Source organism: Anoplolepis gracilipes, chromosome 10 (genome assembly GCF_047496725.1).
Source record: "Anoplolepis gracilipes chromosome 10, ASM4749672v1, whole genome shotgun sequence".
Lineage (NCBI taxonomy): Eukaryota > Metazoa > Arthropoda > Insecta > Hymenoptera > Formicidae > Anoplolepis > Anoplolepis gracilipes.
The window spans coordinates 850,020-862,656 of record NC_132979.1 but is presented as its reverse complement, the minus strand read 5'-3'; the positions used below and the strand labels follow the sequence as shown (position 1 = coordinate 862,656).

General features: G+C 27.4%; 2 protein-coding genes and 1 pseudogene across 3 annotated transcripts; 2 read left to right on the top strand and 1 right to left on the bottom strand.

Annotated features, from left to right (window-relative positions):
- Positions 1–176: 176 nt before the first annotated feature.
- Positions 177–7,323, top strand: LOC140670301 (aminopeptidase N-like; annotated as a pseudogene).
- A 636-nt stretch (positions 7,324–7,959) lies between these two features.
- Positions 7,960–9,166, top strand: Kappab-ras (NFKB inhibitor interacting Ras like 1). The gene is made up of 2 exons (XM_072900382.1): positions 7,960–8,168; positions 8,261–9,166. The coding sequence occupies exons 1-2, from the start codon at positions 8,070–8,072 to the stop codon at positions 8,765–8,767; spliced, it is 606 nt and encodes a 201-aa protein (XP_072756483.1). The 5' UTR covers positions 7,960–8,069; the 3' UTR covers positions 8,768–9,166.
- On the bottom strand, positions 8,830–11,745 carry Fa2h (Fatty acid 2-hydroxylase). Of its 2 annotated transcripts, none has more exons than XM_072900381.1 (6): positions 11,272–11,745; positions 10,449–10,674; positions 10,136–10,296; positions 9,903–10,035; positions 9,624–9,775; positions 8,830–9,559 (listed from the first exon to the last, which is right to left on the bottom strand). In XM_072900381.1, the coding sequence occupies exons 1-5, from the start codon at positions 11,611–11,613 to the stop codon at positions 9,624–9,626; spliced, it is 1,014 nt and encodes a 337-aa protein (XP_072756482.1). In that variant the 5' UTR covers positions 11,614–11,745; the 3' UTR covers positions 8,830–9,559. The 2 variants fall into 2 exon arrangements, with proteins under 2 accessions (XP_072756482.1, XP_072756481.1); XM_072900380.1 differs by having other exon boundaries at positions 9,656–9,775; positions 11,272–11,735.
- Between the last annotated feature and the right edge of the window lie 892 nt (positions 11,746–12,637).

Below are 12,637 nucleotides of genomic sequence, written 5' to 3'. Positions count from 1 at the left end.
TGGACGTGCAGATATTTATATATATTATTAAAAATTTTCTTATGCAGTCCAAGATATGGTTCTATAACACTCTATGGACGATGAAGCAAAACACTTTTTATATGTGACCTTTTAACTTCGTTTACATGACAAATATTTGTAACTATTGTAGATATAGCTATTGATATTAGTGCTTGCTGATCCTTCGATACGATCAGATCGTTTTTGATATTTACAATTTATAATTACAGTTAATTATTACAAAAAATTATACACTAATTGGTGAATAGATACAAAGTAAATCGTTAAAAAAATAATTGATATTTCTCTCTAAATAGATGTAGAAAAATTGTGTGGAAATATTTTAAATATGTTAAGTATAAACACATAACGGATACAAAATCATTTTTCTTATAATTATTGAAATCAAATAATGCTAATAGAAAACTATAGTTTAAATAGAAAACTGCAGTTTTTTAATAAAATGGAAATTAACGTTAATTTAAAAAAAAATGTTTATATTCTTTAAGCATGTTAGGAAATACTATTGGTATTTCAGTCGAAAAGCATTCGAATAAAGTTTTCAGTTGAAACGTCTTTTACATCTGTTTATCTTTGTTTACATTTATATATAAAAGTCACGAGAGCTTTGATTTGAATTTTGCTTCTATTTTTTATATGATCCTCTCTTCTAATAAAGAAACATTTCCACAGATATTTGAAATAAAAATTGACATGGCATACCTCAAACTGTTATTAAACACTTGTTTAATATTCACCGCTACAATGGCTTTTTTATCTGACAACGATTCAAAGAATAATTCTTGTACTGCAATTATTATCAATTTAAAAAATTATTTGAGACCTTTGATTTATAAAATCGAAATTTTTGACATTGCATATGAAGCTGTGACATTGACCATCGAAGAAGATACTAATAAGGATAGAAATGTTAATCGATTCATTGGACCATATAGAAAATCAGAAGAAAAAATATGGGTATATCTACTACGGCAAATCTACTATGGATGTTCTAATCGATAACCAAACGAAGACAATATGTTTGCACATATTAAATCTGAGAATAATGGAATATCAAACACAGTTAATTTTTACTGATGATACTGAAAATATTTGAAAAATTCTTAAACCTATAAAACATTCGTACAACAAGGAAGAGCAAACTGTTGTTTTTCATTTTGCTGATTATATATTTACACTATTAAATATTACATCGAATTTTGTCATGTGTAAGTTAGTCATGACAATTCGTAATGACATATCTGATAATCAAGAAGGATTCTATGTAACTTCTTGCATGGATGCAGAAAAAAGACGTAGACAGTGAGTAAATGTTAAAATGTTATAAAATATGTCATGTTGTGCATAAAAATCATTTACTACAATTCTTTATAAACATTTCTATTATCAGTAATATTATCATGAAACTTTTAAACTATACGTTATGCAAAATCTAATTAAATATTTTTATAATTAAATGTTTAATGAATTTTCGATGTATAGTTATAATTTTATATTTGTCTCGCTCTCTCTCTCTCTCTCTCTTTTTACGACAACTTTTTTACTTTTAATTTTTTTAAAATCTAAAACTGATATAAACTATTCTGAAGAATTGATGTTTGAAATATAATAGTATTACTCTTATTATAAGAAAAAATAGAATTAAATATAAGTTCTTAAAAGATTTACAAAATTAAGTAAAAAAATAGCGAGTGAGAGCAAACACTGTAATTGGTGCGCAAGTATTTAGTTTATATTTCAAATTTATATATTAAATTAAAATAACGTAAACGTTTCGGTCAACTTTATGACCTTCTTCAGCGTAAAAAATACAAATCTAGTGAAAACCTCCAAAGATTTCGACAAAATACACTTATAAATTAACATGTCCATAAGTGACGACGCAAAGAATCAAATAAATATTTCGAAAGATGTCAAAAAACATTATATAGTCGTTAGATAAAAATAAACATGAAATTAGATTAGATGAAATTGATAAGTTAATGTGTTTCTCCTTTGATTGGTAGGCCAAGAAGTGACAAAAAAGTTGATTTATCAAAAGAAGAAGGTCATAAAGTTGACCGAAATGTTCACGTTATTTTAATATATAAATTTGAAACATAAAATAAATACTTGCGCACCAATTACAGCGTTTTGCTCTCACTCGCCATTTTTATAAAAATTTTTGTAAAAAATTGATATTTGAAAACATAATAAATAGTATTAGTCTTATTATAAGAAAAAAGTTTATTGCCATAAGATCAGTTTTCGATAATCTTACTTTAATACTTTAATTAATTCGAATTCAGAGAAAAGATGAGGATTCCGAATGAAAATGTGCATTTTAGTAATTTTTAATACTTTTTAATTGAATAAAACACTCAAAAATTATCTCATCTAATTATGTCACCTGTTAATGTACTTTTTCCTACGTGTTGATTATTTCTGAAAGAGAAAGGAGATCCATGTTTATATTTGCTTTATAATAGTTAGGGTATTTAATCTTTAGTTTGGCATCAAAAGGATTTAAATATCTTCTTGACAAAAATAGAGTAAAAATGCGTATTGCTCTTTGATATAAATTTTTTAACACTGTTCTCCAAATATATATCTCTTATATGTATATTGTAACTAAATATTTTTCAACTTTTAATATTTCTATGCTAATAATGATTAAAAATTACTCGTTTTAAAATGTTGTAGGTTTTTTGATGGCAGCTGGCGATTTTCAAGGGATTGGTGCTCGGCAAGTGTTCCCATGTTGGGATCAGACTACATTGAATACCAAATTTCTGTTTTCCATTAAACATGAAAAAAAGTATACAGCTTTATCAAATGCGCCGATCGCTTCGTGTATAAATAAATCTGACTTACATATGGCGTGGACATGCTTTTACTTAACTGACGAAATATCTCCTTATCTCGTAACATTTGTCGTGTCCGATCTTCCTCTTCTTTCTAGCAAATATGGAATGGAGATATGGGGCAGACAATACGTGACACATGAATTGAAATTAGCATGGGACATTGTTGCAAATGTGACATTTCTCTCGAAAGCCATGTGGTGCGATAAACGTGATAATATGGATTTACAACGTATATCAAACATGAATCATATGGCAATACTGCGTTTTCGAGATGAAGGTACAGGAAGTTTTAAATTTGTTTATTACAGGTAAAATACGTAACTTGAGAAGGATATATTAATATGTCAGAAAATAAAATTATTTATAATCTCAAAAATCACAGATATTATGATGTATATACGAGTATTATATATTTATATTATTAAGTGATATTATCACATGTATGTGTATGTGTATATTTGTGTGTGTACATATATGTAATATGTATATCCTATTCACTCCACAAAATTTATAAAATATACAAAATATTTATAATTGATGGAATATTTTAGAAATATCTATCAAAACTTTTCATAAATATTTTTGTAATCTTTAATTAAACAGTTTAAAGGTTTATCGTAAATATCCCAAATATTTGAAAAGTTTTACAAAATATTATTACAAATATTTATATTTTTTGCCGTACGTATTGTATAAAATATTTAACCTATATTATTTAATAATATATTGAATACAGTTTCTGTGACTTTTTCTTTTAATTTAAAAATATTTTTATATAGATTAAGAGAAAAAGTCATAGAAAATATTATATTTTACATAATATTTCAAAAAATAAATAGGAGAAATATATTTAAGACTAATTATTATAAATATCGTATGTTGTCTGAAATACGACAAATTTTATTTTAATATACTTATTTTAATAAATTATAGAATGTATATGTGTATTTATATATGTATTTATATATGTATGTATATATATATGTATATTTGTACGTGGGTATGTATGTGTGTTTATATCATATTTCCATACAAACCTTATATCATCAGATTAAACTTTATGCTTACAAAAAAGTCTTTTAACAAAATTGAATTTTATTATTTTTTAGCGAAGCTAAAAAGCTATATTTAGCAGCTATAATCTATGATAAAGAGGTAGACCCTATTGCGTGCAAAATAAAGGTGACGCAAATAGTAGCACGTAAAACGGTACTTGTATTGTTTGGTAATAGGTTCCCCCTATCTTCCTGGTCTCACTTGTGGATAAATGAGGGTATTGCTACGTTTATGGGAACGTATATTGCTGATCAGGTTACTTCTTTATATATCTCTTACATTGTTTTGTATTTGCAGTTAAAATAAATATTTGTTAACATTATAAGGAAATATGGAAAATTCTTAAAATTTTAAAAATTATTTATATGAAATCAAAATAATTATTCTCCTTTTTTTCTGTTTTTTATTTGTCTTATACTTCTAGACTTGTACAATTTTCTTTTTAAAATCTAAAGTGTTAAAAAATGATCAGACAGATCACACAAATATTTTTATACTTCAGATTATTCCTGATTTTCGGATGATGGATTTATTTGTAGTACAGACTCAACACGAATCGCTCCGTTTAAATACTTATTATGACGTACCTCTTATAGTACAGACTAATACAATTTCTGAAATTAAGTCACTTTTATCTTTATCTCGTTATCTTAAAGATAAGATATATATACTTGACGAAAAAGAAATATCATTGAATTAATTATTTGAGATCGCCTGAACATTAATATCATAAAAATATGTAGATAGTTAACGCGTTTAACATATTAACTTATACATTAACTTTGCCACAATAATGAGGAAGCACGCATAATTGAATGCAACATTTCTTTCTTCTACAAAAATTAATTATACATTTTGCAAATTTACATAAATCAAAATTGCAATAAATTTATATTTTAAAGTATGTTTATTCATTCCTCCCTATATGAAATGTTATAGCGCCGGTCATCATGCGTATGTTGCAACATGTAATGACATACGAAAGCTTTTTATTCAGTCTTCACCTTTATTTACAATTACAGTAAGTGATAAGTGTAACATGTTAATTACGTGCATACAGATTCAAAAATAATTAAAGGTTTTATTAATGCACAAGTAAATTAAATAACAACTTTTCTGATGCAAACGTAAATTTTACAGATTTAACATAGTTAAAGATCGTCGATCAGACATTTCTAAATTGACTTTTGAGAATTTTTGGATCGCTATTAAAACATCTCTAGAAACGCATGGATGTGATGCTTGAAACAGAAGTTCGATAATTGGATGATACAAGGGCATTATTCTGTAGTGGACATGGAACGTTATTATAATGAAGAGAATAACAGTTACGTCATAATAAAATTGTCGCATAAAGATCTTGATGAATCATACTCGAATAAGTGATGGATACCCGTAACGTATGCCACGAAGACAAAGAAGATAATTTTACAAAAACTTATCCTGATAAGTGGTTAAAGCCGCAGACACCTTTTTTAAAGGTTCCTTTAGTTGCTAAAGATGAGTGGATCGTAGTAAACATACAACAAGCTGGTGAATATTGAACGAAAATTTTATATTATCTTTTACTTTGTTATGTCTATTCTAAATCTAATTAGTTTTAAAGACATAATTTTATATATTTATATTTGTATCGTACATATATATATTATTTATTAAAACTTTATCCAATGCGATATTTTATATCTATAATCCATTTACTCTTGCATTTCTTTTTAATATGAATAATGTTTGATAATAAATATATAACAACATTCTTTTTCGATGAATTCAAACCAGAAGATCTAATAATTGATACACACATTTTTTATCCAACAGGATATTATCGCGTCCAATACGATCAGAAGAATTGGCAATTAATTGCGGATTATTTGAGATTTGAAAATCATATCCACATCCATGTTCTCAATCGTGCTCAAATTATTGATGATTCATTTTAGTTTTTGTCAACGAATCAAATCAGTTTTTCCTTATTCAAGATTCTTACTGCCTATCTTTCGAAAGAAACAGATTATATAGCATGGTATCTCATGTTCAAAATTTTTGAACAAATATCCGGCTTTTTGCCACATCAGGAAAGTGCAGATATCAAGGTAGCTGATAATGGATTTTATTAATAACAAATGTTAAAAATTTGATTATTTTAGCGATTGATTAGAAAATATTAAATGTAAAGGATTGTTGCAAAATTATAATATTCAAATTTTGTTTTATATGCAACAAATGAAAGGAAAATAAAAAGAAATATATTTAAGTCTCATTCGTTGATTTTTAGAAACATATGTTGATGATCTTAGACGGACTTCTTGACAAGATTGGATATAAAGAAGTTTCTTCCGAGAATGCTCTTACTGTCTGTTTAAGGCAAGAAGCTGCAAAATGGGCCTGTATTCTTGGTTCTTTTGTATGCAAGAAAGCAGCCACTAAAATGTTGATGGATGAACTTTCAGATCCTATGCAGACGTACGTAATTCTTTTAATATTGAATGTTTTAACAATCATATTTTTTTTCTCATGCGATACTTTACATAATTTAATCGAGATTATAGTTTAAAGGTAAGAATTAATAAGAATTTTCATAATAAATTTATATTTTTGTTGCCTGATATTGTAGTATTTTGCCGGGATGGCAACATTGGACATACTGTAGAGGTTTTATGCTAGCGGATAAACATACTTGGGAAAAAATGTTTACTTTACATACCGAAACACTAAATAATAGCATTTTAGAATTCTTGGCTTGTTCTGAAGACTCCAATATCGCCGCGCTATATGTGAACGTTATGTCAGGGATGGGAAATAATACCGATTACACTGACGATATTAATCCTTTTAATGTTTTTATTGTAAAACAAGTAAGGAATAACATAATGCTCGATTATTTTTTACAGAGATTTAACCTAATTAAACCTAGGTAATGATTTTCTTTATAAATATATATTATATTATTTATAATATAAAAGCTTCTTATGTATATAATTATAAATTTATCGTTTTTTTAGAAATATTACTTGGAATATAGCATTAACAAATATTATTAACCATGTTTATTCTGAAGAACAAGTTTATAAGGTAATTTATACTAAATTTGAATGCGTATACACACACATACACACGCATGCGCTCGCGTACGTACGTGTATATATATATATATATATATATATATATATATATACATATATATATATATATATAAAATGTATACACAATATGCCTAAAAATTAATTATTTATAACAGTGTTGAAATCATCTGTTTTAGATAGGAAAATTTATGCTACGTTATTCCCACAGACTAATTTCATTTGCAATGTTTGAACGTAAATTAGAAATACGCTTATCTGAAATTAAGAGGCAGACTCGGTATTTTCAAGGTTTTTTAATGGAAGAAAATAAAAACTAGAGGAGCTTATAAAAAATCTGACATTATTGAGTCAGAGCAAAATGTGTAAAAAATAATATTTTATTTATATATAAGAATAATATTATATTTATTTGTATTATATGAATCAATTTTTGTATATCTTGTATTTTCAAATCTGTATAAGCTATCTATTGTTAATTAATTTTTTTTCTGTGTTTTTTGTATTTTTAGTAAAATAGTTTTTCATTAACCAACAAGTGCTACAAAATGTAAAATTAATTTATTAGCATATTATTTTTTAGAATATATAAAGAATGAAAATATAAGCTATATAGATTATAAAATAAATATAAGAAACTAAAAAAATAAAAATATAAAATTTATATTTCATATTTTTATTTAAATCATAAATTTAATTATAATTTTAAAATGTGGATTTTGAAATTATAAATTTAATTCATCAGCATGTTACTTCACAAGTTTTCCAAAATCTTATTGTAAGAACAATAATTTAATATCATATAATATAATTTTTAGCAGTTTTACAGAAAAATTAGTGTTCCTTATTTTGTGTATATGTAAATGTAATGGATATTATTTATGCATTCGACTGTGACGCGAGTAAGTATGTAGTTCGTGGTTCGTGGTTCCCATAGTTGCCACTTCCCTCGCTCTTAATCCACGTTACGTGTAGACGTAGTCAGGCGTCAGACACAGTTGACAGTTCTGATGTCATCTGTAAGCGAGGAAGATTGCATCTAACGAAGGCGTTAGATTTAGATAGTATGGGAAAGACTACGAAGGTAGTCGTTTGCGGGATGAAAGGAGTTGGAAAGACAGCTTTACTGGAACAGCTCATTTACGGAAATATCGACGCGAAGACGGTATGCGTTTATTAGGTTATGTTACCGCGTGATCTCATCGCGTGTCTCTCACGCTATGTAGATTTATAATTACTCGTGATAATTTACTATAGGAAATTCATCCCACAATCGAGGACATTTATGTCGCCAACATTGAGACTGATCGGGGCACAAAGGAAAAGGTTAGATTCTACGACACAGCTGGACTCGAATCTCTACAAACCAATGTAAACAATCAGCAGCTTCCACGACAGTATCTCGGTTTCGCTGACGGCTATGTCTTAGTGTACGATACGGGTAAGCCTGAATCTCTCGATGTTCTTTTTCCTTTGAAAAAGGATATTGACAAAAATAAAGATAAAAAGGAAATAATTGTTATTGTTATTGGTAATCGAACGAAAACCGATGTCGCGTTGAACAATCTGGAAAATACTGTGAGCAAAGCGACTAATTGGTGTACCAGAGAAAAGATAAAACATTACGAAGTTAATGTCATGGATAGATCTAGCTTGTTTGAGGCATTCGTATATCTTTCGTCTAAGCTGAATCCCCCTGCTAACAAAAGTACATTTTCGCAATTAAGTATGGGTAGGAAGACTGTCAAGGCGGAAGCACAGTGATATGTTTGTTTGAGAGTGCGATGGAATTGAAATATGAACACAAAAAGATTGAGATGGGAAGGTGAATGTTGTACTCAGGTATATAATTTATTTCATAATGTTTAAAAATGCTACGATACAGATATACTCTGAGATCTCAATAACAATATATATATACATCTGCGGCACAGTATGTACTTGTCTGTTAGCTTTTCGGATATATTGTGATATTAGGCTTGAAAGGAGATAAATGACTTATAATCATGATATCGTGAATTATGTACTTAAGATATTCGCAACTTTGCTGCTTTAAAGCTGTTAAGCATTTATTATGAAATAAATGCAAAGAAAAGATTGTCCAAATACAAATTCTCAATATTTTATTTTGTTAATGCATTTTATATATTGTCATTTTTTAAAAATATTTGCGCGCTTTTAGTGAATATATATTTATATACATATGTGTATATATATATATATATATATATATTTATATATAGAAAGCTATTGAATCTCTTAAGAACATACATGTGTACTTAAATCTTTATGACTGAAACTAAGTTGAAATTTACACAGAGTTATTTAATTATTACAAGAAGTACTTATTGTAATTATAGTTGTGATTATATTAATAACGAATTATTATTTATGCGACAAAAATATTTTTAAAAAGAATACCATCAATAAATATATAAAGGCTGCTATATATCTTTTTTTCAACATTGTTTTACCATTCTAATGGTTTGTCTAATTTCCGCAAAGTTAGATCCGTTTTGAGTAACCGATCCCACAATTCACTAGTAACTCCAAATCCTGCAAATAATAAAATAATTAGTTTTCTATATATTTATCTCTGACAGAAATCCTCTATATATACCTATCTCTCTGATAGAAATTCCCATCCGTTACCTTGATTATGACGTAAAAAATGGTGATAATTGTGTCTTCTTTTCATCATATACAAATACGATCCAGCTTTTGGTGCTCCATTATGTAAATAATAGTGCATTAAATCATAACATAAATAGCCTATAATAAAATTAAAATTGCAATTATATATACAAAACTATAACTTGTTTAGGAATAATTAATCTTGGTATGAAATATATATATATATATACATATATATACCGGAAGATTTATAAGTAGCACATACCTGTTATAGTGCCAGCACTGACAAGATTAACTATTGCCAGAGGAAATATGGCTTTATAAATTTTCCAAACGATTGTTGCTACAATTAAACTGAATGTCGGTGGAAATACCAGTCTTCGTTGATCCAATGGTGCCTATTAATATACATAGCTTCTCTTATACACGCATATACATTTAACGCGAATATTTAAGATACGTTTAATTTAAAGCATCAATTAAGACTCGATTTTTTACCTTATGATGATTTCCATGAAATAGGAAATGCAAAGTAATCAGTAACCTCGAATTATGCGGTGGTTTAAAGTGAAATACTTTTCGATGTACAAAATATTCCATAATGGTCCAGATAAATATCCCCAAAACGAATGACGTTAGAATCCTTTGTAACGTAATCACTGAAATATGCAGCTTTACGATTATATCGTAGATCATTTAAATATGTATGTTTGCTATTATGCTTTTCACTACTTCATAAATATTTAATTTTCACTATTATTTACATAATGAAGCACCGAAATGTAAATTATACATGATATATACGAATTACCGAAGTTTGTCGAAATATTTGCAATACATCCCGTGTAAAAGAAATACGTAGCTATGGGAAACCAGACGATTGGCATGATATACCACGGCGTGATCGATAATAATTCTAAAATATCCGATTGAAAAAATCGAATAGGTCGGTTTACTGGCAGGTTCACCCATTCCCAATATCGAGCTCCCATAAGGCCTACTTGACGTAATATCGGCGCATCCCAATTAACTGAATCCTGAGATAAAATACGATTTTATCAATGATAATGATTTTTTTCTCAATGCGTTATTTATTTGTTTAGCATATCTAATGCCACTTTGTTTCTATATCAAATAATTTACTATAAATAAATATCGTAAAAGGATGAATATGTAAGCTTTTGCGTTTACCGCGAAAAGCTTATTTTTAAATATTTAAACGTAAAATTGTAAAAATGAGATAAATATAAAATAATTTTTTTATGACGTAAATGTACTAATCTTTCTAGATAAACTTAATACGTGCCTTAAATACAATTAATGGATATTAAGTTACTAACGTATAATGAAACAGAATTTTTCTTTTCACATCTGTAATGTTGTTTTCATTATAATATGATCTTTTTATAATAAATGCAACTATTTTTTGACACCAATATACACATACAAAATTTTTTAAAGAAGCACAAAGTTGTTTTTCTAATTAACATATTTTTTATGTAAAGATATTAAGAATATTTTTTAAAATAAGGATAGTTCAAATATATATTTTTAAATAAGGATATTTTTTTATAGAAATGTATATGAATGAATATTAATTATCTCTCTCACATGAATATTTATTTGTCACTCACTTCGCACTCGTTATATCTCTCTTGATATTGCACAGCAAATTCTTCGAGAAGATAATAGGCGGATTTGGAATGTGGATATTTCGCTAATTCACTATCTAAGATTTCATCTTTGAAATGTATAAGCGTATTTTTTCCCCCTGGATGATAATTTAAGAAACTTTGTATATTATAAATGCGATCGCGATATTTAACATGAAATTCTGATTTTTTTTGCGTTGTGTCGTTACGATGACAACTTTCCTTTTTATTTACGTAAATCGCATTCTTCACTTTAAGAGTGTTTACGCACACATCCTCTGCATGAAATGTGCGATCACATCTTTTATCTCGACGAATATCCATTTGTAAAATTGTAAAAAAAGCTAACTACGAAATTAGCTGTGTACCGTACAGTCTAGTACATCCTACTAAATAGACAACGTTTGCGACTTGGGTGATCTATTATAACAGATAACATTTTGCCGTAAATGTTGCGTGGGAGAACTCGATGATTGCATTATGCACCTCATAACAACGACACTATCGTACTGAACATGGTATCGTAGCGATTATCAAGGTTAATGTTTACACGTATCTAATAAAAAGATAGGAATGACAATTTTGTATCTATGTATCTGTGTATTATATTAAAGTTATTTTAAACAAATAAATATATATGACAGATGCAGAATAAATACAATATATATATTGTATTACAATATTTATTTCTTTATTTTCTGCACTTATCATATATATACATATTTTTAAATTAACTTTAATATAATATATATATAAAGTTATCATTCGTATCTTTTTATTAGATACGTGTAAACATTAACCTTGATAATCACTATAATATCATATTCAGTACAATAATGTTGTTGACGATGCGCATAATGCGATCATCGAGTTTCCCACGCAACATTTACGGCAAAATCTGTTGTCTGTTCTAGTAGATTACCAAGCCGCAAACGTTGTGTGTATATATATATATATATGATAAATGCAGGTAAACACGTACACAAAAGGGATTTAAAACTCGAAAATTTTAAGCAAAATAAAGACATGTTTTTTATAAATCTGTAATAGTTTTTCAGGTAAAATTTTTATAAAATTGTATGTAAAGGCTATAGCCGGATAAACATACTAAAAATACCGATGAGTTTTCAAATAACATTTGACCTGTCATGTTCTCACTGTAAAAAAAATTTTTCCTCAAAATTTCAGCTCCCTAACTCTATTATTTTCTGAGTTATCGAGGAAAACGTTATTATCAGCTTTTATTTTTTTTTTTCTGTAAATAATAAAAAAATATTTTTTTTGTGTCTTTCGTTGATCAGTATTCGGAAAAAATCGATATGAGATCATCTGAAATATTTACAGAAAA